This window comes from Anas platyrhynchos, chromosome 3, assembly GCF_047663525.1.
Source record: "Anas platyrhynchos isolate ZD024472 breed Pekin duck chromosome 3, IASCAAS_PekinDuck_T2T, whole genome shotgun sequence".
NCBI classification, from domain to species: Eukaryota; Metazoa; Chordata; class Aves; order Anseriformes; family Anatidae; genus Anas; species Anas platyrhynchos.
Genome location: NC_092589.1, coordinates 27,486,814 through 27,514,496, shown reverse-complemented (window position 1 = coordinate 27,514,496; position 27,683 = coordinate 27,486,814). Strand labels below are relative to the sequence as shown.

Genomic DNA, 27,683 nt, shown 5'->3' with positions numbered 1-27,683 from the left:
TCTTTTTCCCATATGAAAAATAAGTGCATCTTCCTTTCTTCAACAGCACTATCTGCTGCAATCATTGGTGCTCTAAGAAGCTATGGATCTTGCATATGAGATATTCTTATACAGCACAACTAATTGACAATTAGTTGTTCTAAGTAGTAGATAGTTAAGGCAGTTGTTCTAAGTAGTTCCAAGGTGGCTGGTGAGAAGGAAAACAGCTGTTTTCCTAGCTGCAAGGAATAAAAACAAATACAGTAAAACTGAAAATGGATAATCTATATTTCTTCTAAATATAGTGTACATTAAATCAGAAGATATAAGAATACTTAAATTGAACACTTAGAACCTGGTATCTTGTAAATAGATACAGAACTAAAATAAAAAAATGTGTACACCTCAACTCATGCCATACAAAAAGGAAAAAAATATTTCAAGTATACAAATTAGTAATCCAGTGTGTAATGAAGATTAAGGCTAACATTTTCAACCTTCAGTGCTGAATTTACATGGAAACCACATATGAACTCTCAAAAGCAGCTTTGTTTTTATGACGAATCGTTGGAACTGATATTGATTTTTCAAGAGCTTCAGGGGATAAGAATTCTTTTCCATTAAACAACAGTGTTTCTTCAAAACCTTAAAAATCTTAGCCAGAAAACAGGAAAAGGGGTATTTCAGCAGGACTTTTTGATTCAGAAATGCCACTGCATCGTTTTGTGTTCCCATTGTGAGTCGTCATGTGAGGGCTCCAGCCAGGCTTCTTGCTGGACTGGATTTACCACAGCAAAGCATACTGCACTACCACACACGTACAGCTATGGTGTGTTACAGTAGAGAAAAGCTGTTGGAACACATACCAGCACTCATCACTCAGAAGAACAACTTAACACACAGACACACGATCCTCAATCATGCATGTGGTAGGCCCAAGCTATGGGGATTATGCTGGACAAGCTGCACATGAGCTATTTGCACGTACACAGTGGATGCCTCTGTATGAGCTGAAAATAGCAGAGAGCCCAGCCACAGCAATACCCCTCAAAGCTGATTCCAAAGCCCCTAACTAAAGATAGAAAATGAGATACAAAAGTTTGAGTTCACAGACCTCTATCAGGAAACCTCTGTTCACAGAAGAAGAATGTGAGATATTTGAACTGCAGCTCCTACATGAATGAGCAATACAACTTCCGCCTTAAAGTATGACTAGAAAACTTACTGTTCTGAAGAGCTGCAGCTTTTCTGAGGGAAGATTTTAAAAAGTTGATAAAATTCCAGTCTTCTACAAGGTTTAAAAAATAATAAATAATCAAACCTCAAATTTAGGGCACTTACTTCACTTTGAAACTACACCTTCAGTTTCCTGAACTCATTGCAATAAAGCTAATTCGTATCATCCCCAGCACTAGCGCCTGAAATTGAAAATGTTAGTCTTTACATTTAGCTCTGCTGTAACCACATCCCTCACTATCTACAGTATAATATTAGCATAGGTCCCTTTTCACTCTCTTATAGAAATTCAAAATGCAACCTTACTTAGACTTCCCTTGGCTTTGCTACCAATTCTTAATTGGTCATTTCTACTTGAGAGAAGTAAGCAGTGCATCAACCTGTACCTCCCTCATTCTAGTTTTGCCCAACATCTTGAAACACTGTTCACCATTGCTTTGGTATCTACACCTATGAAAATATTAGTATTGTCTACTTTATACAACCTATGATATAACTGATTTTTCAGGAGTTTTTTTTTTTTTTTAAAAAAAAGACATTAGAAAACAGAAGAACAGTAGGAAGACAAAACAGTTTCTAAAAATATTTTGAATGTAAACAGTGTAATTCAGAGTATCAAAATCCCTTGAGATACATCAGTCTAAACCCAGAGTGCTTTAATAACCATCCACATAGGCTGTAGGTGAATCCACCTGTCAATTTCCCACTAGAGTGGCTTTAATCAGTACATAAACTTGTGCTAGTTTCATGCAAGTGTGCAACTACTTTGGTATAGGACAGAAAGTAGGTCAGCCCACAGGAGGACTCTGAAGAAACCACAGTTCAAAAACAGGAAAGTTATATTCAAAACTAAGGATATGCTGTTGGTGAGGCATTTTTCTGTCACCTCACACTGCAAAACGAGAGACATTTGAGACAAACAGATAAGAATACTCGAAGTTTCTTCAAAACTATGAAAACTAATTTTAAATGTCAAATATTTTAATTGTGTTTTGTTTTCTTCTTCTTCTGTGGTTGTTGTTTGTGTTTTTTAATCCCTAAATTTATGGTCTGGAAAGTCTCTCTGAATCGCATTTCTTCATAGCAAATATATGCCCTATAATGTATGAGTATACATTTACTTCAATGTCTAGTCTTGTTCGTAAAAGAGATCCAAAACTTAATTTTACCACCTGAATGTGATGTTCAAACATTGAATTAATTCAAATATGCAAATCCAAACTGCTACTTGGAACACTAAGGTGTTCCTGTGCCAAAAACAGTGTCATAAAGCTTACAAAAAGAGGGGAAAAAAACAACAACAACAACAAAAAAGAACAAAAAAAAAAAAAAAAAAAAAAAAAAAAAAAAAAAACAGAAAAAAAAACCACACCCTCTCATCTTCTAACAGGTAAAACACACAAAAGTTGTGGAAGGACTGCCAGAAAGGCAGACTTGCCTTCTAATTGGGGCTTCCCCAATAGCAACAACACACAACTGACATGGTTTGCCACTGCTGCAGTAAAACCGGTGGTCTAGGTTTTTCATTCTTCTGTTCCTTAGGAAGCATTTGCAGATTCAAGAACACAATCTGCATTATTCCATCCACTTCTGAAAGGTTATCTTTGCAGCCCTGAGGGCACAGACCATACGTATGTGTATACAGTACATAAAGCTTACACGGTATACAAACTGTCCATACAGTTTCTGCCTCTCTCTCACAAGGGAAGCTTCCCATCTACTGGTGGCAGCTAGTCCCAACATTTCACAAGCAGTGACTAAACCTTCTTTGACCTACAAGTCATTCTGGTAATTTCTGTTTCCTCTCTTGGGCCATTCCTCCTCCACCCATTTCAGCAGCACTTTCACAACATCAATTCTCTTATAAAATTTACAGAGCTCAATCAGCTGCTCCACAGTCCTGTCGCTATTCCGTAGCAAGAACTCCAGGGTAGGACTCTGGGGCTTCTGTTCAAGGAAACACAATTCATCATAAGTCATCCCCCACTTGCTTGCTAAGTTTCTCCAGTTTTTCACAGTTGGATGGCAGGGATCCAGCTTTAGTCTCACTGTGTACAACAAGTCCTCATCATTGAGCATGTCGCTGATGGTTGGTGCACGAAATAAGCACAAGGAGCAGGTGCCATTTTCTTTGCAGCTTTTCTTGAGATCTGCAGTTAAAACCATTACATGAAGAGAAGTGAGGATTTGTTGCTGTGGTTTTACCAAGAACAAATGTAAAAGCACAAATGTTTGAAGAGCATTACGTTTCACAGAATCATTTCTGAAAATGTCAGAATAGTGGCATATTAATGCCCTTCCTTATGAAATTAACTTTCTAAAACTTCTCTTGGCTATGTTCATGGGCTATAATCAAAAGGACACTATTTTTGGAAGCATCATATTTATCCTCTTACAGAAAAGATGTGCAGTTCCTTCTAGTGTAAGCTGGGATATTCCATTTTTCTTTTTTGGGAACTACCGTGCATCCTTCAATCTGCCATAACCCCTACATACATCACCAAGAGGAGTATGTGCACATTACGTGCATCTCGTATAGATAATGTTGCAGGATCAGTTTCTGAGCTGCTGCTTTCATAACAATATGAAATATGTACACCAGGAGAATCTTTACACAACTACAAAGTAGAAGTATTTTGTTTTCCTTTGCTTTGTAAGGGCTCTTAGAATAAAAGTTGCCCCTGTTATATCAAGCAAGTCTATTTTAAATGTACATTATAGAAGGAAGTAAAGAGCATACTCCTCCACATGTAGAAAAATAAGATTATCGAGTTGCTTGAAGTCGGTGGTGATACGTTCCAAACTCTACATGAAATATCAAAAACTGCCATTTAGAGGTTTCCTCCACACAGTATCTGCCCAGTGCCGAGAACAATACCGTACCATCAGATTGTACTATGTATTATGTATTAATAACCTGTAAAAGCATATAGAAAACAGTTCTAGCTATGGTTCCAGTTAAATACTAACACCTTTAGCACTGCAGTAAGTCTAGAGCGTTGTTTCAGCATTTCGGCTACGGATATGACACTAAACAGCACTTATTGAAGGCAGGAAGAATTTGATTTGTCCAAAGAGTAATGGATAAAGGATGCAGCCTAGAAGCACTTCCTAAAACTTTTGCCCTCTGGCCTCATTGTAGAGCATGAAATAGGGAAGTAAGTATAATCTTATTTAGGATGAAACTCTCTGAAAAAGGAAAGCTCCAACAATAAAACTGATATAAATGAAAGATTGGTTAGAAACAATCAGAGTGTTTTGGTGTCAAATGACTGTGAATAAATAAATCAGTGACTCTGATGTAGAAATGCTGGATCAGTGCCAGCTCAAGGGACCTGAACTGTATCCCTAGGAAAGGGCAAATCTGGCAGTCAGTGCCACCTACTCTTACAGACAACAGCATATGTTATTATCTTTTTTTTTTTTTCCATTTGCAGTAATTATTGTAAGATTGTGTGTAAATTCCAGAAAGACCTTCAGAAAGCGACTTTTTATGCTGAATACTGGTGCTGATGAAAGCAACTGAGCTGAATGTAGCTTCTGCGTGCACTTTGTTTGTTTGTTTGTTTCTAAGGGAAGAACAGGCTACTGTTATTTTTGTAATGCTGCTCATCAGCTTGCTTTCTGAAGTAGGCCAAAGAAAACTTCTTAAGTTTTCAACAAGTTAGGACATGCCGCAACAACACTGCTGCAGACAAATAACTCCATACAAACGCTTAGATTCCCTTTTAAAGGGAAGCGTGTTCTGGTAACATCTTTGCTCTCAGGTAACATCTTTGCTCACAGGCCTCACAGCTGTCCTCTAAGAAATGTATATATTAGGCATTCTGCTCTTCTTGTGCACTCTAAACTCTTGCTGAAGTGAGACAAAACTTGCTCGCTTCACTCATAGCAGGATTTACTTACACCAACGAGGCAAAATGAATGTAATCCAAAGTTCTGGCTGAGCTCAAAGGGCAGGAGAACGCCCTGTCTAATTTCATTTTATTTTGCTTTGCAAGGATGCCAGAGTATGTTTTATCCTCCAACAGAAGAAAGGAAGAAAGGGTAAAGAAAGCAAAGGGCTCAACTATAGGTAAACAAAATTAAACCAACCTGCTTCTTGTAGATACCTGCTTCTGATACTTGCTGTACTAGATTATCGATAGGGTTATACAGAATCCTGGTTTTCTAAGATGCTTTGCATTTGGTTAAAATGATGACCTACCTACCTAATTGCATTATCTTAATGTTACATGACACGAGAACCTTCTTAACCAAATGTTGATTTACAGTTCTTCGCTGTTAAATCAACTGGGGTGTATATTGGCCACCACCCTTCAGTCTGCCTCCAGCTGAGCTGAAACCCCTATGGGATAAGCCCCCACAGCCAGCTTCTGCTCTCTCCAAATAGCTGTTTACAGATTTCTTTCCAAAGTGGATGTACTAGATGCATTTGGACAGCCTAACTTACGTATTTTGTATGGTTTGCATTATTGATCATCACCACCTTTAAAACAGAGGTAGCTGTAAATGACACTGGTAATGAAACGAGCACAAGCATTGATTATCCAGGAAATTCTAAGTTATGATGAATAGCAGTTTTTAATAAAGTTCTCTCAAAGAAAATATAGGAATAAAATATGTAGAAAAGTAAAGCTGATATATTACCTGAAAGTGATTCATCAGTATGGTTTTGCGTGTCTTTGTTTTCTGGCTACAAAGCAGAGAATAAATATAAATCAAAACAACATATTCGAACATCAGGATAACTATTTGGCTAATTTATAAGTGGCAGGAGATTACTTAGAAAAATCCCAAGCTACCTGTCAGACAGGGAACATATCTGGTATGAGAAATTACAGACAATCTGCAGACTTTTCAGGCAGCATTTTTATGATTTTGTCTCACAAAACAGCCTGGATTGTTTTATCTACTGAAGAATGTCATCCTTATTAATCATATGCTATGGGGTTACATCTTTTGAACAATATGCTCCTACTCCCTCTTTCCTCCTGTCCACATTTTTCACTTTTGTTTAGTTTTCCTTATTTGACTGTTGTTAACACCAATTACAGCCCTTGCTGTTTGAAAAATTATAGTCTGGGCACTTACCAATTCTTACAAGGTGACCTTGCTGCACAGAGTCATGAAATACTACTCATACTGTACACTTGAAAAATAGCTTTTTTTTTTTTTTGCTGACATACGTACAAAGCTGTTCAATAATTCATGTAGTTTGATTAAAAAGATTTAAAAGTTTTATAACAAGAAACCTGAGACCTTTGCCTGTAACATGCAACAGTAAGGGAATGCTTCATTGATCTTGTATAAGTGGAGAAGCTCTTTAACAAACTTCTTTACATATATAGAATTTTTTTCTGGACAGCAGGTGGGCTTGAACATTTCTGCTGGCTCACATCTAACAGTCCTCCTGTTTGAAGCAAACATTCCCTCAGGGGCTTTTTGTCCACAAATTAAACACAGCAAAAATACTCAGCAGCTTGAGACTGCAACACACGTTTTAACACTTCAGTTCTTCTATATAGAAACCAACATCTAAAAACTGGAAGGCCAGCACCTTGATCCTAGGACTGTAGGAAACTGCAGCTGCCCGTACTTAAACTATGCGGGTGTGGAACCAGATGAAATAGCTTTCTTCTATTGAGGATTTAAAGATGAAAGCAGAAGGGGATTTTCCCCTTAGATAACTGCAATAAAGCATTTTGATTTTTGTATTGCATCATTCTTTCAAAACTATCACAGCAAGCTTCTTAGCGTTTTGCAAGCTGGGCATGCAAACACAAGACCACTGTGTAACACCAGTCTATTCCTACCTACTAAATCTTCTGTACTAAGAAATCCACTAAGAATATAGGTAATTTCAGCTGATGTAGAGAAACATACACATATACAGAATCCAATGATCAAGAAGGCATGTTATCCCCAAAATATTTAAAGACTTTGTCAGGAAAGGAAAAACGTGCATGTTGTTTTCAGCATTTCTCTTCCCTGGAAACTGCAAGGACATGTGTACAACATCAAATCATCCCACAATGACTGATTTCTGCTCAGAAGAGATCTGAGGTTGCACATGTTGCTTGCTACAGCATCATCCTTGCCATTATCTTCTAGAAGTCTGCTTTTCCAGTGACACCACATAAGCTTTCCATGGCCAGAGGTTTTTAAATTTATGATCTTGGCCTTTTTGCCACGTGAGCACCCAAAGTTCAAGAAAAATTTGATACGAAAATCCCAATTATAGCCATTGTCTCCATTTCCTCTAATTCTTTAAAAGTAGAACAGTATTGAGTCTTGAGGAGCAAATCCCCATAAAGGTAAGTTACTGGGAGAACAAGCAGTTGCCCATCACAGATCAGCCTTCTCAGCTCTCTGTTTAAAGAGGAACAAACAAAAACAAAGGGAAAAAAAAAAAGGAAAAGTGGTAGGTATTTTTCACTTAGTTTACGATAGCTCAGTTGCTGTTCTGAGCTTCAAGAACTTTTTCCAGACTATGAATTCATGCAGGTTCCAAGTTCATGGTGAAAGCTAATACCTAAATGCCTCTTGGAGATGTCATTATACTCATGTCTCATGACAAAAATAACAGGAGTGGCTAGTACTGCAGCAAGTACAAAGAAATACTTTGGATACTTACCTGTGCCATTCTTATGTTTCCAAAACTGGTATTTGTACTGATCAGTTACTATCCACTTTTGTCACGCCAAATGCACTCAGGTTTACTCATGATTATTATCTTGTAATATAATTGCAATAAGACCATGTATTGTCACTGTCCATACAATGAAAGTATTAGGCTAGAGTATTTTTTGCCTACAATTAAAACTCAATCAACTTCTACAGGCTTAATCAAAGCTATAAGCCTATGTACAGTCTGAAGGTAAGCAGAATTTTTTCCAGCTCTGTAGAACTATTAATAGCCTAGTATGCTGAATTATCTTTATAGTAACTCTAAGTGGGCAACAAATGCTCTCTTCTTGATGATGGGAATGAAACAGTTACCTCCATCATCTGTGAAATGCATACCAAACCCATGTTTGTTTGATGAAAGTCAGCTGGGACTCTGGCATAAGGAACTCCTTTTAATTCTTCTTCTCGCTGGGCATTGCTCATTCATTTCTCTTCTCCAAGTTTTCTGCTCAACCCAAAGAGAATCAATTTGAAATTCAGCAAATAACATTCACCTGAAAGATGGTAACCATGGAGCATCACGGTAACCACGGGGGTCACTCAGCACTGCCTACCCTATGGCAACGTAAGACTTTACAATCTGTGGAGGTTATTTCCACTACGGATAGAGCAGTGTCCCAAAGTCAGAGCAGAACAATCAAATGCCTCCCTAGGACAAGACACAAGGAGTCCAAAACACAGGATTCAGCCTCCTTTACTTATTCTCTGCTCTGGCTCTATTTTCAGCAGGGAAGAGGGAGAGCATGCAAGACAAAGCCTTAACTCTGCCTTGGCTCTTCTTCAGAGCATCTATATGCTAATGAAAGCCTAGTTAAACTACAAAGCAAACATTAATAATTATTTAGCCTTTCTTTTACTTTTCTCCTCAAAAGCTCATTTCATTGAACTCCGGAAAAAGGAGCCTATTTCTGGTCAATTTTACTGAGTAATTCCATGCGCTCCACATACAGTCTGAAAACATATTCATTTGTTAACATTTAATTAACAGCAATAACTTAGTTTACATACATATATCATTTTTTCTTACCTGTTGGACTAGGCCAGTATCTGATGTAAGACTCCTGATGTTCACAGATGCGATTTCCAGTGTCACTTGATCTGTGAGGTATTCCTCATCTAAGACAAAGATTATGAAAAACTCGTCTTCCAACCAAATACAAACTTAAATAGTATGACTATCAAACATCCATTATATGTGTCCAGCACACAAAATTTAATTCCACATCATGATCAGTCACTAGGAGATGCAGGATCAAAAAGCCCAAACCAGTAAATTGGCAGTGACCACAAGAGTCACGCAGTCCATGACTGTGTGAAGAAAAACAACCCTTGCAGAGATCAAAAAATTAGGCAAGAGTATTAGGCTATAAGCCTAGTGTATTAGTGTTTAAAAAACAATCGCCATGCTGTATTTTGAGGCAAGAGTTATATTCTTTCAGAAAGCTGACCAGGAATAGTACCAAGAGAATATTAACTGAGCCAATACATCAAAGCAGACTTAAGAAGACTTCCAAGTCAGTATCATCCTTTTTGCTTTGCTTTTCTCATCACCAGTGTAATGATCACTGTTGAAATATGCACTACATAAACGTTATTTTTTCTTCTGCCCCTTTGTGAATTAGGCTCATCATACTTATCCCTACTACGCAGGAGTTTCCTGAAACACTAAAATAATCTGTTTCAAAGTGCATTTATCACCTGCCTTGGTAGTCCATTGAAAAACACAACATTCCTCAATACTACACAAACTGATTACCTTTCAAGCTTCACTTCAGCCCTCAAATTGGGATACAAGGGATGCATAAACCTTCTATGAACCTCATGAAAACATATACTTTCACTCTCTGTGATTAATAAGGGCCTCGTTATCAAACCATCTGCACAAATCCCATGGGTCAGGTGCTGACTAACCATTAACAGGAGCTTGAAAGAGGTTATATTCTACACATATCTTAATTCTCCATAGTGGAGACTGCATCTGTATACATTTCTTCTTGCTGTTTAAGAGGTATGATCTCATGGAAGTACTGCTATTACTTTTATGAATTGTCAGGTAACAGAAAGAAGATGTATTTCCTTATCTCACTCAAGAAATTCATCTGAATCAAAGAAGTCAACCTTACACTTGTGAGAAAAAAAAAAAGAAACACTGGTTCTCCTCTTTTTTTTCTTTTATACGACTGTTGAAATTAAAAGCCAAATAGCATTCCACTGCCAGCAGGGTAAATGTTTAATAAGCACCACCTTTTTTCTTCTCAACCATAGGTCTAGAGAGAAGGAACAAAATTCCCCAAAAGGCTGGTTGAAGAAGCTAACTATTGGCATCAAAATTCCACTTTGTTTGTGTGGAAACACTACGTGCCAAATTTGTTCAGGATTTGAGTGGAAGAAGAATTATAGTCAAAGCATAACATAAACATTAAGCCTAATTCTGCAAGATGAGAAGGTCACTCAACTCACCTTTAATTCATCATCAGTAGAGGGTGCTAAGACCTTGGGTAAGTTTGGTCCCCAAATGGTCCCTTGACTGAGTAAAAAAGGAACAAAACTGTCCCCCCCACTCCTCAAGGCCAACGTACTGTTTATTCAACCATTAAATGTGAAGCAAACAGGATTTTGTGTTACACAGAATCAAGCCTGCACATCTGTGATATTTTTTAGCACACAGGCTAATATTTCTCAGTCTTTATTCTTATAGAAATAGTTATGAAAATACTTTCTCATTGAGCAAACTGAGAAAGAATCACTGATACTACTATATAGCACTGATGTCATACAAGTTTCAAAATTCATGGTAAAGAAGACATACTTTGAAAAATAAAGTCAAGAAAAAAAAATAATTAAGGAAAAATAGATTCCGGAAATGAACAGAGTGTTAAGAGGTATTTTTAACACTTCCTACTCTAAAGAGGAAATATCAAGCTATATTAGTACTCACATCTATTTAAGCTATGTTAGTATTTACATCTCTTTACACTTGGCAAGAGCGTAAATTAAAAAACTATAAATACACCAAGTCCATCTCCTTCCTACAAAAAGCACTGAAGTTTCCACTCCCTTTCAGCTTTCCTTTTTAAATTAGATGCATTTACAACACACAATGTTGGATTTTAAACAAGTATGGCAATATTAGAAATTTAGAAATTTATCTAATTAATTCTGAGGGGGACCTAATGTCATGGTGGAATTAAGAATATGTCACGGAAAAGAAGATTACAGAGAAATTTATTTAATGTTAGTGAAAAGTTTTGAAGGAACAAACCACACCTAACTGCAATTAAACAGGAAGTAGCTTATAATTTCAAATTAGTTTTCATCCCACATTCTACTTCTCCACTGAGCTCTTTGAGATGCTTGTTTTCTCTGACTGGCTCCCTTAAGACCCCAAAATAGCCCTCTAACCTTTCTTTAACCCCAATGGTATATTGCCCACGCTTCTCAGCAGTTTCCATTGTGACTAGCTTCTGCCTTGTTTCTTGTGTCTGCCCCAGCACAGACGTGCTGTGCAATGAAGTATGCAGAACACTTCAGCTGCACAGTGATCAGTAAATGCGATCCAGCCAATGGCAAAGACAGGGATAACAAAAAACAACACATCACGTGTCAAGGAATCTATAAAAGGGATATTGACACAGTCTAAAGTATTTGACTTGAGCGCAATACAGAACCTGCACAGGATGTGAAGGTTCCAGACTGGATGGTATTCATACCTGCTGCTCAAGGTAAAAAGTGGCATAAAGAGTTAACTGGTTATAGGGCTGGGGATGCAATTGGAAGCAAGAGAACTGCAAGGTATTTCTGGATTACATTTCCAATAATCTGAAGGCACTGGTAATCTCTTCAAAGCCATGTTTTAACATTATTGTATCTCTACCCTCTGTTCTCTGAACACCGTGTTTTTGGTGGCACCACTATATTTTCCTTGCATGTTGAATCCCGATCTTCTTAAGATAGTTGTGACTTTTAGATCACAACCAAGTGGGGCAGAAAAATTCAGAACCTATAATATATACCCCGCTAATCTTAAAATATAGAAGATGACACATTACATTTAGAATATAAATGTCTAGGAAAAAATAAGAGTATTTCAATCCTCTGGATAACACTGATGATGTTAGTGTGTATAACAACACAGATCTACGACACATAACCTAAAAGACAAAATTCATACTGCTTACCTTTAGGTACTCCTGTGTCTTGGACAGGATACTTTTCAGTCTGTCACAAAAAGGCAAGAGACACAAATGTTTGTTACCTTGAATGTAATTCTGCTGCAGAAACAGCATATAAAAACTGCATAATTATAGTTGCATCTCTAAAATTGCTACTAGCTGATCTATCTACAGTCAGATGGAGTAATGTGCTTCTTATGCAGAAATTGAGATACTACCACTGCTACTGATCACTGCATGCAAAAGTACTAGCTTTCAGGTTTGCTACAGTATTTTTAAAGGTATTACAGTTCAGTGAAGAAGCAGAGATTGGAAAAGGAGTTTTGCATTTAAGCAACAAGATAGCAATCTAGGAAAGATAATGCAAATGAAGAGTAACAGAGACTATTTCAAAAGCTCTTTAACAGATATAAACCTCTATTAAAATGTTACTGCACTGAAGGAAAAAGAATCTCATTCCCTTCTGCTCTAAAATTAGAAAGATTATTAAGATGCAAAAGAAAACTATTGTTTCTGAGTCTAAGGAGATAGCTACTGATTTCCAGGCATCTGTTATAACTTGCTACTAAGCCTAAAATCCACCTCCTTCCCTGTGACCCCTATCTTTACATAAAAATAGGTGAAACGTTTCATAGAACTTGATAACCAAGCATTCAGATTAAAGACATATTAATTTAAGGGGGTAGGGATAAACAAACTTTCATCTGTTTTCAAACTTTTCCCCACCTTTTAAATATTCCCCTTAACAAAAATAAAATAAAAATAAAAAAACAGCTTTAACTTAGTCAACCCACAAAACTGGTCACAAAAGCCTGTATATTTTGCAAAAGCTTGCTAATACACATCCATGCACACAGACTGCAATAATGGATCCCAGGGAAGGATCAGCATTTAAAGCACCAGTGAAATTTTCAAAGTTTCTTGCTGATTCCCTGCTGAAAAGCTTCAAAATGAGAAGAAAGCACCAAGGGAAAGCAATAGCTTGTTCAGTCATCAACCATAAAATAAACCAGAACATTTGAATCTGTTTATATAACTCCATTAGAGAACAGTCTTCTCTTGGGTACACAGCGCTGTTACTCAGAGGAAGTAATCCATAGCAACTTCAGAAAGAACTCCTCTTACAAAACTTTTCAGAATTTCATACTTTTCAGAATTTCATACTCCCTTTACCTGATGTAGTCCTTGTTCCAGCATAACATTGCTGGAACGACAGCTTATAATGCGACAAAGGTTTGTCATAAATGGTGTTACTATGCAAGCAAGCACTAGGGAGCACTGTTTGGTCTCTCCCTAGATTTACCCATGTCTGCTGTAAGGCACCAGCTTTTGGTTTAATCTTTCCATCACCTGAACTCATCAGACAAAATAGGTACAGGAAGGAATAACAGCTTAATACAATTTACATTTTAAGCCTTAGCTGGGTTTTCTTCCAATCCATATAGACAGAAGAAGGCCAGCACCAGTCTTTCTCTTCTTTTATTAAATGAAAAAAATGGTAGTCATAGCCTCTCTAAAGGCTAACCAATGGACAGCTCAGCTCATACCACCAAACTCAGCTCATACACCTATTCCCATTTTTTTAATTCACATTTTAAATGTACAGGGTTAGTAAGTTAACACAATTATACAGGTAAGCAAAACCCTATATATATATATATATATATATATATATATATATACACACATACACATGGTTAGAGTTTCTTAAATATTTTACTAATTTCTGCATTGCAAAACTGTAGAGAACTATAATGATTTTAACTTTGTTAGAGCAGAAACACATACCATTGTTATGGAAAGAGTGCTTGGATCTGTATCCTCTACTGGCTCTTTTGCTCCGTGATCTGCTGGAAATAAGTAAGATTTATCAATGCATAATCCTCAAAATATTTCTGTCTGGAAATTCATATTTTGCTTATTTGTCTGACCAAGGCAAAGCATAGCTACACTGCCATTACACGCATTATGTCAAGCTTCATTTACACAAGAAAACATGACAAAGTAGAAAACGTCACACATACTAACACAGGGATGAGAAACTACGTGCAACAGGGAAATCCAACTCAAAGCTAACAAAAGATAGACTGAAATGAAAATTCCAAATTATTTTTAGTAAAAATAAATAAATAATTCACAAGGCAATTCAGCAGTAAAGAGTTAAACCCAACAAATCTGCTAAAAGGTAAGTTTCATTCTCCAAGTGGTAGCACTCCATTTTTTTCCTTAAAGGGATAATTCAAACAGTAAACATATCCACTGCCCCATTTGAGGTAAACATCAATTATTTTTATACAATTGAATCATAAACTTCAATTATATTAACATCAAAAGCATATAAAAATAAATCTTCAAAGCACTTGCAGGTGAATCATTAACTGTCAACCCCTCTACACTGATGTCTAAATTGACAAATAATAGCGAAATAGTGACCAAAAGCACAGAGAGAACCTGAAACAAATCTCATACACAAGCCAGGATTCACAACAGCACTCCTTCATTTAGCACCTTCATCTCCTTCCCTTACAGAAGATCTGTTCTGTTGCTAAGTATCATGTTTTCAAAAACTATGAAAAGCATTTTAAGTAATGTAATAGGATTTTCACTCAATTTTTGTCACTCTCACTCCTATACTCACCACAGTGCTTTCAGCCTCAACCAGAAAGATGTGTTTTAGGTCAACATTCAGTGATCATCTTTTTCATCTCACAAACACAGAAATTAAAATGCACAGTATAAACACTGAGCCCCCAAATAGCACTGAAGTTACACAGACCCTATTTTAACTCAAATTTAGCAGTTCCACAAGTCTAGAGCACATCCTCTGCACACAAGTGTTAAACATTTTTAAAAGCCATTTTTAAAAGGCATCTATTAAATCTCCTATGAGCACGCTGCAGCACAAAGTTTAGCATGCAAAACACATGCAGAAGAGGAAACCAAACCAAACCAAAATGCCATACTCCTATCACACATGCCCTGTTACGGATTAAGTCCCTGCTCCAGCAGCATGGCATCAACACATCGCTCTGCATGAAGCCTGCCCTGATGGCAGGGGCCAGCACAAACAGCCATAAGCTTCCCACGTTGAATGTAGGGAGGGTGAGAGTCAGACTGGGACAGGAGTCGGACAATAAGCTGAAGTAAGGTGCTGCTGGAGTTGGGCCAAAAGCAGAGGATTCAGGTGGGAACTGTGTGCTGGGGAGCTGTGGAGGAAGCTAAGGAAAAGAGAACAGCTGAGAGACCCACCCTGAAAAGGGGAATGGAAAAAGGCATGGGGGCATGGAGAGCCAAGCAAAGCCAAAGACATCCGAAGTCTCACTGTTCCTTCTACTGTCTGTGAAGACCCAACAAGTCCCTTATCATCAGTTTACTCTGGAGGCTTCACAGCTAGCTATTCCTTACAAGTTTTTGGATGAAATTAAAAAGAAAAAAAAAAAAAGCCTGTAATCAAAAAACACTTTCTTTTGCCCTCATAATTTAAGGGGAACCTTAATGTAGATGGAAGCAGACTCCCCGAAAGGTCAATGCCCTGGTGAACCTCAGTGGCTCCTGTAACTACAGAAAGCTTCCTTCCCTATCTGCCATTGCACCTCTGAGATACAGCCAAGGTAGACTGCAACACCACTAAATATTACTTTCCACGATTCAGAGGGAAGCACTGAGCGAATGGGTGAAGGTTTGAGAATACAGGGCTTTGGAATGAGGCCCTGGCAGACCCTAGGGTGACCCTACAAGAGGTGATAAGGTGCTGGGTGGTGCCTTTAACTCCTGCTTCCTAGGGCTCACTCAGAAACACACCAAGTGCAAAACTAACTTGCACCTTTCTTGCTTATCCATCTTGGAAAATATTTTAAAAACTGTATTGCTTTCCCTATGACTCAATTCCTTCCCTCTTGTTTTTCTAGCTCTTTATGAAGAACTCCAAGTTCCCTGTTTTTTTTTAGGTTGCAGAGCACTACCAGTTTCCAACATTTTCTACAGGTGGCATGAACACGTATGAGGATTTGTACCTACGAATAAATGCTCTGTATGCTGGCTGCAGGTGAGTCACCACGGTCTTGTTGACCACTGGTAGTTGGTGGATAATTAGAGAACCACAGACTTAATGTTTAATTGTGAGTAAGGCAATTAAAATGCCGTGTCCCCTCTCTCCTTCCCACACTTATCTCCAACAGTAGTCTGCAACTCATTTCATACAGCTAGATGCAGGTGCACAGAACAGCAGGGAGGAAAGTTCTCTGTTTATCTCAAATGTAAAACATCCATGGTTTTGCATGTCGAAAAGCTGACAAGAAATACAGATTATCAGCTGACTGTATCAGCAGGCCACCTGATTTCAGTTACCTTGACAACTTAATAACGTCATTTTCTGGGATCCTTCAAAAAAATCACTATCACCATTCTCCCCGCTGACAGCATTCAGCCACTGGTGTGCATTTACCTTCCCACAATTCACACGTAAATCAACCCAGATGCACACAGGTCAGGTTCAGGGGTTGCTCCCAGCACCTGATGCCAGCTGCACAGCAGCTGTCGAGGCTCTTCTGCCCGAGCCCGTCCAGCACAAGCAGCCTACAACGGGAGCAGCCAGCTTGTGCCCGTCAGCACGGTTTGTTCAGTACTGCTACCCTAACAGGGACGCAGCGCTGTGCACTGAGAGTGGTGTGAACAGCGTGTCAGTTTTATTCACACACCTGCAAATTTCCAACCCTATGTCTGCTCTTTGTCTGCACATGGGAAGGAAGCCTGAAGGCAAGTTTCTGAGACCCTAGAGCAGAAAGAGGCTCACAAAGCACCACATAGTGGATACAACATTCCCCTGCTACGTTTTTTTTCCTGCAATGTAACCTGGACACCACCAGCAGCGAGCGAAGAACTTCAGGCCTACCTTCGTTCTGTAAGCCAACCATACCCAAGGAAGATTTCTTCCGCACCAACACAGGACATACACATCCGAAGTACAACTCAAACAAAGTGATCACCCCAGATTGAGATGAGCTCTTTGATTAAACACAAATCAACAACCGCGTTTTGACAGCAAGCACGTTAATTTCAGATTTGAGTAAGAAGAGGAAAGACAGCAAGTCATATTAGAATATTCAGTTCTCTGAAAAAAATCCAAAGCGTGCGCAGCAAGCTTGTAAGCTGGAGCGTTTTTGTTTACCCGTAACTACTCAAAACTCTGCTGCAGCATGAGCGGACAGGTAAGTTAAAATGGGCAGGCCTGAGAAAAGGCATGAGACACCTGAGAGATGGCACTCCAAATTGCAAGTGCCATTAGCCATGCAAGTTAAGAAGCGTTGCCTTGCTAACCACCCACTTTGGGATCTCAAAAAAAAAAAAAAAAAAAAAAAGAGAGAGAGAGAGAAAGATAAAGAAAGGCTTTTTAAGGCGCTGCTAGCAAGCCCTACTAACACCCTAAACGCCGGCGCAGGCTTGACAAGACAAGTTGCACTCAATCACACCAGCGCGGCCCATGAGAAATTATTCCCGAGCTTAATGAGCGTGCGTGGGGGGAAGGGAGCAGCCGACAGCCCCTCGGCTTTTTGCTTTTTCAATCCCCGCCGGGCCGGGCTCCCCTCGGGGCTGCGGAGCGCGGCGGTGCCCGGCTCTGGGCACGGCACGGCACGGCCCGAGCCTCGCTCCGCGGCCCGCAGCGCCCGCGGCGACGCCGAGCGGCCGCAGGGGCAGGGAGCGGCCGCGGGGGGGCCGCCGGCGCCCGCCCCAGCCCGCCCCGCTCCCGTCCCGTCCGCGCCGTCGCTGCTCACCCGGCGGCAGCGGGTCCCGCGGCGCGGCCATGGGGGCGCAGCACGAGGAGCGAGCGGCGCCCGCCGACGTGCCCGGAACCGCCGCCCCGCGCCGCGCCGCCCCCTTCCTGCCGCAGGTAGGCGCCGGGCGGCCCGGGAGGCGCTCGGAGGAGGAGCGGGGCGACCCCGGCTCGCCGGGACGGGGCCGAGGAGCCCCGGCACAGAGCGCGCCGGGTCGGGCGGGCAGCCGGAGGCCGGCCTCTTGCCCCGCGGGCGCCTCCGATACCCGGCTGATGCCCAGTGCTTTGATGGCAGCGCTTTAGGTCCCCACCGCCACCGCTGCCACATGCTCTCGCTTAGGGCTTCACTACGCTTACAGTAATACAAATTGCTTAAGTGGGGTCCATGCATAAAATTAGGTTCTAAGAAAGATCACGTAGTTCAATACTGTGCAATGCACACAAAATAAACCAGCAAATCTGACCGCATTGGTCAGCATGCCATTATGCAGGCTACTTGTGCATCCTAGCTACCTTCCTGTTATCAGGGAGGTCACTTCACAGGTGAATCACAGAACCATCAGGGTTGGAAGAGCCCTCCAAGCTCACCTGGTCCAACCATCACCCAACCACCAATCCCACCCCACTAACCGTGTCCCCAAGCACCACGGCCAGCCTTTCCTTGAACACCCCCAGGGACAGTGACGCCACCACCTCCCTGTGCAACCCGTCCCAGTGCCTGACTGCTCCTTCTGACAGAAATGTCTCCTCACTTCCAACCTGAACCTCCCCTGACGCAACTCGAGGCCATTCCCTCTGGTCCTGTCACTGGTTACCTGTGAGAAGAGGCCTGCCCCCAGCTCCCCACACCTTCCTTTCAGGTACCTGCAGAGAGCAATGAGGTCTCCCCTCAGCCTCCTCTTCTCCAGACTAAACACCCCCAGTTCCCTCAGCCGCTCCTCACAGGATTTGTGCTCCAGGCCCTTCACCAGTTTTGTTGCTCTTTTCTGGACATTCTCCAGGGCCTCAATGTTCTTGTAGTGAGGGGCCAAAACTGAACACAGTACTCAAGGTGCAGCCTCAATAGAGCAGAATTTCACCTCTGGCAACCAGCTTATGCTGGAGGAACTACAAGTAGCCTTCATTGGGAAAGCATTGCAAATTGAGTGTTCCTGCACAGTTCATTTTCTATCTCATGCATTTTACAAACAAACAAACAAAAAAAAGTCATAATGATTAAGTTGCTCTTATATTCAGAATATAAATTAAAACAGCAGCTCATTCTGCTCTCTGGATTTTTGCTAATACCTGGAATTTTTGTTTTCAATAATTCTGTTAATTGTGAAATCGTGAATTCTCAGGAAATAAGTTTTTTGTGAGGATAACTTTTATGGCCTGACATAAATGGAGTTTTTGCCTTTGAGTCTTACACATATGCAATCACATACAAATCTTTCTCTGCATATAGATACCCTAATTTGCAAAGTAGAGCTAACAGATCACTAACGATTCTGTCATCCATAATAGGTAAAAAAACACCAGAGAAACTTTTTTTGTTAGGTCTAGCATTTGAGTCTGGCTGTTCACTGTACGGATTGACTGACTGCTGTTAATACTGAAACTCATTCCCAAAGGGAGGCATTTCTTATGTTGAAAGGGTAACCCTGAGCCTAATTAGAAATAAAATTGTTGATTCTGTATGTCGCCCTGGATTTCCTTAGAGAGGCAATGTTTTTGGTGATGGATAATTAGTTTGACACTGAGCAGAAAAAGTGTTCCTACCAACAGGGATCTGGAGAAATGCTGGAGTAACAATTGGAGCCGCTCCTGAAATTGTAAGCAATGACAAATCCACAGCAGAGCTAAGAATTCCCTGGGTTTTAAACTTGTCAAGCTTAGGCCTCAACAAAATGAGTGCCATATCTGCCCTGATGACCTGCATATATATATTGTCGCTGTGTGCTGTTTGAAGACCTCTGGTCTTAACCCCAGAAACAGATATGGTCTGTGACTACTAACACAATCCAGGAATATGTGTATAAACTATATAAAAATGTATCCATTAACATCGTTCAAAATATCCCTAGGGTAGTGTTGTTACATAGGCAGCTGTAAACTAGGAAAACGTGTTAATGATTGGTGTGAGGTGTTAAGCCAGGTTTTACCAACAACGTGGCACATATATAGTTATAACTTACACCCTGAAATTCCCACATTAGTATTCAGGAATGATTTTATTAAACGATAACAGAATAATTCTATCAGAAAAACACCTGTACAAGCAGACAAAACTGTCTAATGCTGTTAAAAATCATGTGTGTGGTGGTGGGTTTTTTTTTTTTTAAGTGTATCTGTAAATTAGGTTAGCTTTTCAATTAGATTTTTTTTAAAGTTATTTGTAAAGCACTCTTGAAAATAATGGAATATGGTAATAGAGGCCAATATTCTAGACAACATTACTGCCTCAAAATCATAATTTAACATTTTTTACTTAGTACTTAAGGAAGATTCTGCAATTACATGTAAATATCTCTAATGCACTGTCAACAGTACAGATTCATTTGGCTGTTACATGCCTGTTCTTGTATCATACTTTAATGAGATACACCAAGATCTTTGCTACTTAACTAAATGACCAGTCAAGAAAAACAGAAAATATTTTTAAAAAACAAATACAGCCATATCACACACAAAAAAAAAAAAAAAAAAAAAAAAAAAAAAAAAAAAAAAAAGTAAGATAACTATAAGCAATAGCATTCTCTAAAACAGTGGATTAGCTCTCTAACCAAATTTTTGTATTAAGGACAACCACCTATATCTTATCTTGCTGCAACCCTGTAAGCTGCTAAATTCAGTGCAATTAATGATAATGTAAAGAGTTCAGGGTTTTGTAAATTTAAACTCAAACATGAAATGAATATCCCTAAATTGTTTTTACAAACCAAGGCTACACATGCCTCTCATCCCTTCCCCAGCCCTAAAGCAAACAAAACTTTGATGAGGACAAAACTTTTCCCAAAGGTCTTCAAATCATCTGGTAATGTAACAGATTGCCAGTTCGCTTAGTGTTTGAAATAACAACTCACATTCACAAAGGGGTTTCTTGTCTTCTGAGCACAAGATTGCAGATGAAGTTTTTTTTCCACCCATGGAGAATATATTCCTGTCCAGTAAAATATTACTGCTAACTCCCCCCGAAAATGTTCAAAAACTTTCTTCTAACTGATCCTCAATGTATTTATTTATTTATTGCCACACCACTGACATAATGAAACAATAATCTTCCCCTCACTGAGAGGGGTTGCTAATAATGATGTTAGCTGTGGGCCTGCCAGTACTGTGAGGCAACCTTCTTTACTCTTCTTCATTTGCTTTGTACATGTCAAGAATCTTTAAGGGAGTTTTTATTAAGTAGCATACTTCTGTTTCAACATAAACTCCTCAGCTCTAGCGTATTTCAGTAGAGTTAGGAAACGTATCCTGGCATTTTCTTTCCCAGGTATCCCTCTATAGCTTTCAATTGTCAGCAGCTTCAATATGTTGCTACACCAGTTTGTTAAAACTCTCAGGCTGTTTTGGAGTAGGAATAATTAACCAGCAGCTAAAAAGTTAAAATTACTTCCTTTGCCAGTGATTATATTGGTCTGTTCTTTTACAGTTGCACAGGAATGTCACAATTTAGACATCTATTTGACAGCAACAGCACTATATGGAGGGAAGATAAGAAATGACGTACCTAGACCACCTTATGTAAGCCCACAGATAATCTGTTTGCCTTACAGGCCTGCACAATACAGGAATGTTCCCACCACTCCGGGGGCTGTGTTGCATCCAAGTCAAACACAAGCCACAGAAACAGTCAAACTTTGCTTTCTCTGGATGAAAATATTGAAAGTGAGCGTAACATGACTGGCTTAGGCTGCAGCTTACCCCCTCTGAAGGGGCATGAGCTTCCTGCCTGGCTGCTCTGTTTTTACGGAACATACAATAATTTAGTTGACACCCATGCCTCACCATCAGGTTTGTTGACAGATAAGCACGCACACAAAGTGCATAAATCTTGGGGTGTTTTTGGAAACCAGATTACTTACGTTCATCTGCACCTGCTATATTCAGAAGTTTGACATAGTCAGTAGAGTCATCTCTTTACTTCTTCAGAAATGACAGGTACTACAAGAATGACAATAAGCCACCAGAGACTACGTTACATCTACACTTTTGACTGAGGTGATGCTGTCATACATAACAAAAGCACTCTGTAAGCATTCAGCAGTAATACATACATAAGAAACATAGGAATCAAGATGCAGGTGCATAGCTAAGATGTAGTTAATTTTTCCATCACCTACAAAAAACTTTTTTTAAGCATGCTCCCCGTTTATACTTTGCTATTTTTTATTTTTATTTAATTCCTTTTTTTCCCCTTTTTCTTATACTTATTGTGAAGATACTGCTATATGCTATTTTTGTATTAGGAATTTCCCTTTTTATCACTGTATTGCATTGGACCTACACTGTGTTGTCCATTTACAGGCTGTAGTCCTCACATTTCTCTTGCTTATCTAGACATCCATGGATACTTTGAAAAATTATTTGCAACAGACACCAGTAGGTGAGAACATGATATAGAATCACAGAACGGTTTGGGTTGGAAGGGACCTTAAAGACCACCTGGTTCCAGCCCCCTGTCACGGGCAGGAACACCTCCCACCAGACCAGGTTACCCAAACCCCCATCCAGCCTGGCCTTGAACACCTCCAGGGATGGGGAATCTGCAGCTTCTCTGCAAAGGGATATAAAAACTTGTAGTAGGCCTAATGACACAGCTGGAAAAAAAAACAGGTTTTCAGGTGTACAGCTGTAGTGGTCCTAATGGACCACAGAACTCATGTGCCCCACATCTTGTCTGCTTTTTGTACTTACATCAGATGTTTTACCAGAAGTTGTTGCCTTACTGTATCCTCAGATCTTCATAGTTAGCCTACCGTAAGATACTCCATTGCCCAACGGATGCTGCACTCTCACTGCTGGTGTTTGCCAGACTTGAACAGGAATTTGTGACGTATTGATTCCTCTGGTTTACTTTTGCTAATTTTAGAAATGAGTCATTCAAATGTTAATTTGGAAAAATAAATAAGTAAAGGCAAAAGTTTCAAGGGCAAAAAATTTCCAGAAAGCCGTGTGTCAGGTTACTGAAATCTAGTTCACGTACTTGGCAAAGCAGCTGTGATTTGCCCAGCTTCTCATAAGGTGAATTGCGCCTGTTCACTCACTTAAGTCTAATAATTTCTAAGATATGCTTTTGCATGGCAGATGACCACACACAAATTCTGTGTACAACCAGAGTGCATGAGCTCAATTCCGACAAATAAAATCTGACCAAAAGGGACCAAGTGAACTAACAGAAAAAAAGTGGCCAAACTCCATCAGTACCAGTTCCCACTGTGCCCTCCCTGAAAACCATAAGCAAGCTTGGCCAGGGAGGCCGTGTAATTGCAGATCTGTTGCATCCATTATAAGGCTTCCTGTTACTCTCTGTGTACCCAGATCTCTGTTCACTCTAGAGAACTATGTTGTGATGGAGAAGAGGTGACTGATGTATGTTATTTAACTCTTATTTACTACTACAGAGTAACATTTTCAGTTCCTGTATTTTTCGCAGACAGAAAGAAAATAGTAGAGCTTGCAAAGAAAACATTTTTACCAGCAATGCATGTTGTGAAATCACAGAAGATGCTTGTTCTTATGCTAAGCAACACACATGTGCCTTGAAAAATTAAATATATAGTCCAGACTCTCTTCATGAACCCAGCATGCTATAAGCTATTTGGATAGAAGGCATGATTAACCGTCTCCCCAGCAAGGCCTGTTCTCAGCCCCTGCTAAAATACTGTAACATCACGGCAAGTTTCTTTAAAGGAAAGGAGCTTAGCACAGATGCCCAGTTTTGTAACATTGTTTGCAATCATAATACCATTTCTCCTGCAGATGTTTCCTGAAACTGATTTCACAAAAAAATTCTGTTAGGATTTTTTTCCATGCTTCATTACTCTACCAAAATAACATTCAAAGGTTGAAATCGACACAAAAACAGAAGAAGAATATACGTTAGAGTTTAGAAAATAGTAGTAAGCAAAATTCAGCTGATACAGTAAATACATATGCAAATAAGGATTTTTTTTGTCTTAAAATTACTCTGTAAGGAATTCATTTTGTTTTTGTCTTACAATTACTCTTTGTACACTTCTACAGCCAACGCTTTATGCTGCTGATACTGCAGTCAAAAACAAAACTGTTCAACGCAACTTTCAACGCAACTGTTTAACGCAACTTTCAACGCAAGCAGGACTGTTGGAGGTGAATAAATAAAGTATTTTCTGTAACTCACATAAAATGTTCAGAACTAACAACCGACTGAACACTGAGTTGGAAAATATGGGAGTTTACATCTAATTTGTATAGTCCTACATATAGTGCAGGTGTGTGGCAGTTGCAAGAGCTTGGTACTTCTAAGGTGTTTTTTTTTTTTCCTGTTTTATTACTTATTATTAAAACTGTGCCTATAAAACCTATAAAATGAAAACCTATACAGTGAATTCACCTGGATCTACCAAACAGAAACCGTACCTTTGTGAGAAATACAAACTACTTGCAATAAGTCATGGAGTAGCAACAGTGTGAGCCAGTTGTGGCCATGTAAACATCACCATTAGCTCTTCTGCCATTTTTTCCTCAAATATCTAGCAAATATATTGGCCCACTGTTGCTGAAAGTAGGCAGAGATTATAATTTTATTCTTCCCAAATTATATGTTACATCTTGTCTCAGTGACCAAACTATAAAACTACTGCCTACTTCATTTCACGTTCTCTGGAATTCATAACTATCAGACCTTCACTTTTTCAACACATTTTCAGCAATGCAAAAAGCTGTGACATACTGGTACTTAAGGATAAAGATAATGGAAAACTATTTTGAATTTGTAATTAAATGTAAATAACCACAGCCAATTTAAAAACTTGCTCACAAAAATAGTTTCCCTGACCTTAATGCTTGTCTCCATACTCCAGGAAAGGAATATTCCCCTTTAATAGAGTGAATATGAGACAAACCTGGGTTAACGGATAGATGAAAAATAGAATCCTAGTTCCAGCACATGAAATGCACATGAAATCAGGGGAATACTCATGTTTCTCCACAAAAATACAAACTTTTACGAGCCTGCAAGTGAACTACAGCCATGCAGATAACTGTTGGGAACCAAAGGTTGATTGTTTCTGAGCTTTTTTTTTTTTTTTTTTAAAAAAAAAAAAGCACTTAAAAGGAACTGAAAAGAAGCAGCAGTAAGTTTTAGATCAGTTCCCATACCTATTGGCAAAGCAAAGCTTCACAAATTCAACTGATGCAATATAAGAGCTTTCAACCCCTCAGCTGCCAACCACTATGCCCTAAGGAACCAGTAAATACTTAATAAATAATAAAATAGAATTAGCTGATCTATCAGATCTATCAGTAAGCAGACACTGGAAGGGATGGTCCTACCCTCTCTTTCTCTCTGGATGTGTGACCTGGCCTCTTCCCCTGATCAGATTGAGTGATGGAGCAGCCATAATGTGTGTCAGCTCAGCGGGCTGCTCTGGCAGAAAACTATCCATAAAAAATAAATAAATAAAACAGTTCAAGTACCTTGTGAATTGATTTACCATGCAGCTTCAGGATTGCTATGGGATGGGGAACAAGGAAGAGAGGGAGTTAGAGGACCGCCTCTTGAGGCCACTCAGGATTTCCTTAGCCCAGCTGTGAGGTAAACCTGCACCTGGAAGGTCCTGTGGGCTTCCACTTCCTTTCACCTTACTCTGCTTAGCAGGACAAAAGCAGCCGGCCACATTTGTATGATTTTGTCCCCTTTCTCCAAAGCCCCCTCTCCTGTGTTGCCCCACACGATGATGTCTCCAACACACCGCAGGTGTTGAGGAGAAATATTTCTTCTCTGATAGCACGAGGGCTATCAGAGGGGGGCAGCAAAGGGGGGGTGGGGGGGTACCGCATCCCCGGCCCCTGGGAACTTGACCCCGAAGCCAGGGCCAGACGCCGGGGTGCTGCAGGGCAGGGCGGGGGGGGGTGGAAACGTCGGGCCCCCCCCCCGGCCCTGCCCCCCCCCGGAGGGGTCTGGCAGCAGAACAAAGGCGGCGGCCGGGAGGCGGCGCGGGGGGGCCCCGAGGGGCTTCCCACGGGGGCGAGGGAGGGGGCTCGGGAGCCCCCGGCCCATCCCCGGGCCGCGGGGTCGCTGTGGTGGGGGCTGGGGGGGGGGTCCCAGAGTCCCCCCCCCCCGGTCCCTCCCCCTCAGGTCCCTCCTACCCAAGCCCCGCCCCTCCAGTCAAGCCCCGCCCCAAATTCCAATCGATGACGTCACCGCCCAAGAACCCCCCCCCTTACCGACTTGCAACCGGCAGCGGGGGGGGGCTCGTCTCAGATCGGCGTCATCTCAACCCCTGAGCCCTCCTCTCAACCCAACCCAACCCCTGAGCCCTTCTCCCAACCCCTGAGCCCTTCAGGTCGTATTTGGGGAGGGAGGGAGCGGCTGATGTGGAACTCGATCACCCGCCCGAGCACAAGCACCACGCAGACACCAATTCTTATCAAGAAGATTTATTCCTTATTTATTCCTTCTCCGGCTCTTCCGTCCCCTTCCGCCGCAGGAACTCACTTCGGTACCGCTGTCCGGCACGGGGTCACGGAGCTCCGGAGCTGGCGCCTGGCTGTGGGATGAGCCTTCTGCTGCGGCTGCCGTGGAGGGGAGAACTCCTCTCCTAAAGTCCTGCAGCTCCCTCAGCAGCCTGAGGCACTGCTCCTTGTCCCCAAAGACATACACGTCGTTTCCCAGAGCCAGAGGAAACTTGAGTTCAGGGCACTCGTCTGGACCCTCCGTGGGTTGGCAGCCGTGGCGAGGTGAACGGCTTTTCAGTTCGGGTGATTCTTGCCCCAGGGACTGCGGGATGAAGGACACGTGCCGTGCTCCCGATTCTTCGCTCCCATCTACAGAGCCCTCGTCCGAGGAAAGGCAGCACCCAGGGATGTCGAGGGTGACACCTGACGTCGAGGAACTTGCGTAGATGATGGTTGACTTTTCCGAAGCGTCAGAGCCGTCTTCGTGGTTCGTGACGTTCCGGGCCTGTGCTGTGGGAGCTGTCGTCGCCTGGGGCAGTTCTGAGACGATCCAGTTGGAATTTTTTCTTTTCTCCAGTTCGAGTCCTTGCGAGAGCAGCTCACATTGCTGCCTTTGCTGCTGACACCGCTGCTCGGACTGTGTCAGCTGCGCTCGTAACGCTTGCAGCTCTTCCTCATGTGCCCTTTGTTGCTCTGCCCAAGCCTTCTGCCAATGCTTCACCTCCTCCTCTTTCTTCTGCAGCATCAGCTTTGTTTCCTCTAGCTCCGTCTCCCGTTGTTGCATTATTTTGGCCAGTTGAGTCGTGTTCTGAAATTCACAACTGACATACTGCAGGACTTTTACGAGCTGTTTAGCATTTCGCTGCTCTGACACTTGCAGGACTTCCTGCTTCAGAGCAGCGTTTTCAGCCTCAACCTCCTTTATCCTCTCATTCTGCTTGCGGAGCTGAGAGTTTTCCTGGTCGCGTGTGGCTTTTTCTTTCAGCATCTGTGCCAGATGCTCTTTGAGCTCCTCGCTCCTGTTCTTCAGCCGAGAGCGTTCCAGGTCCCGTTTCTTCTGCAGCTGAAGCTTCTCCATCGCCTCCTTTTCAATCAGCTGCTGGTCGACCTGCTCCGTCTTTGCAGCAGCATTTTCAGATCTTGAGGCAAACTCTTTCAGCTGCCTGACTCTTTCCCTCACCTCCTTGGTC

The 27,683-nt window shown here is 41.0% G+C and overlaps 1 protein-coding gene across 6 annotated transcripts; it reads right to left on the bottom strand.

Moving 5' to 3' along the window:
• Window positions 1-249: 249 nt before the first annotated feature.
• EDARADD (EDAR associated via death domain) lies at window positions 250-25,707 on the bottom strand. Of its 6 annotated transcripts, XM_072035587.1 has the most exons (7): window positions 25,643-25,657; window positions 25,513-25,547; window positions 13,866-13,927; window positions 12,084-12,123; window positions 8,933-9,021; window positions 5,866-5,911; window positions 250-3,365 (listed from the first exon to the last, which is right to left on the bottom strand). In XM_072035587.1, the coding sequence occupies exons 3-7, from the start codon at window positions 13,866-13,868 to the stop codon at window positions 2,989-2,991; spliced, it is 555 nt and encodes a 184-aa protein (XP_071891688.1). In that variant the 5' UTR covers window positions 13,869-13,927; window positions 25,513-25,547; window positions 25,643-25,657; the 3' UTR covers window positions 250-2,988. The 6 variants fall into 6 exon arrangements, with proteins under 6 accessions (XP_071891688.1, XP_038032947.1, XP_027309576.1 ...); XM_038177019.2 differs by having other exon boundaries at window positions 13,866-13,924; window positions 25,513-25,707; XM_027453775.3 differs by lacking the exons at window positions 25,513-25,547; window positions 25,643-25,657 and adding an exon at window positions 22,750-22,876.
• Between the last annotated feature and the right edge of the window lie 1,976 nt (window positions 25,708-27,683).

Coding starts and splice junctions, on each gene's coding strand:
- EDARADD (XM_027453770.3), bottom strand. CDS start 17,879: ATGGCCGCGCCGCGGGACCCGCTGCCGCCGG. Junction 12,124..13,865: donor GCACTCTTTCCATAACAATG/GTATGTGTTTCT, acceptor TTTTTGTGACAG/ACTGAAAAGTATCCTGTCCA. Junction 9,022..12,083: donor AGACACAGGAGTACCTAAAG/GTAAGCAGTATG, acceptor TCTTTGTCTTAG/ATGAGGAATACCTCACAGAT.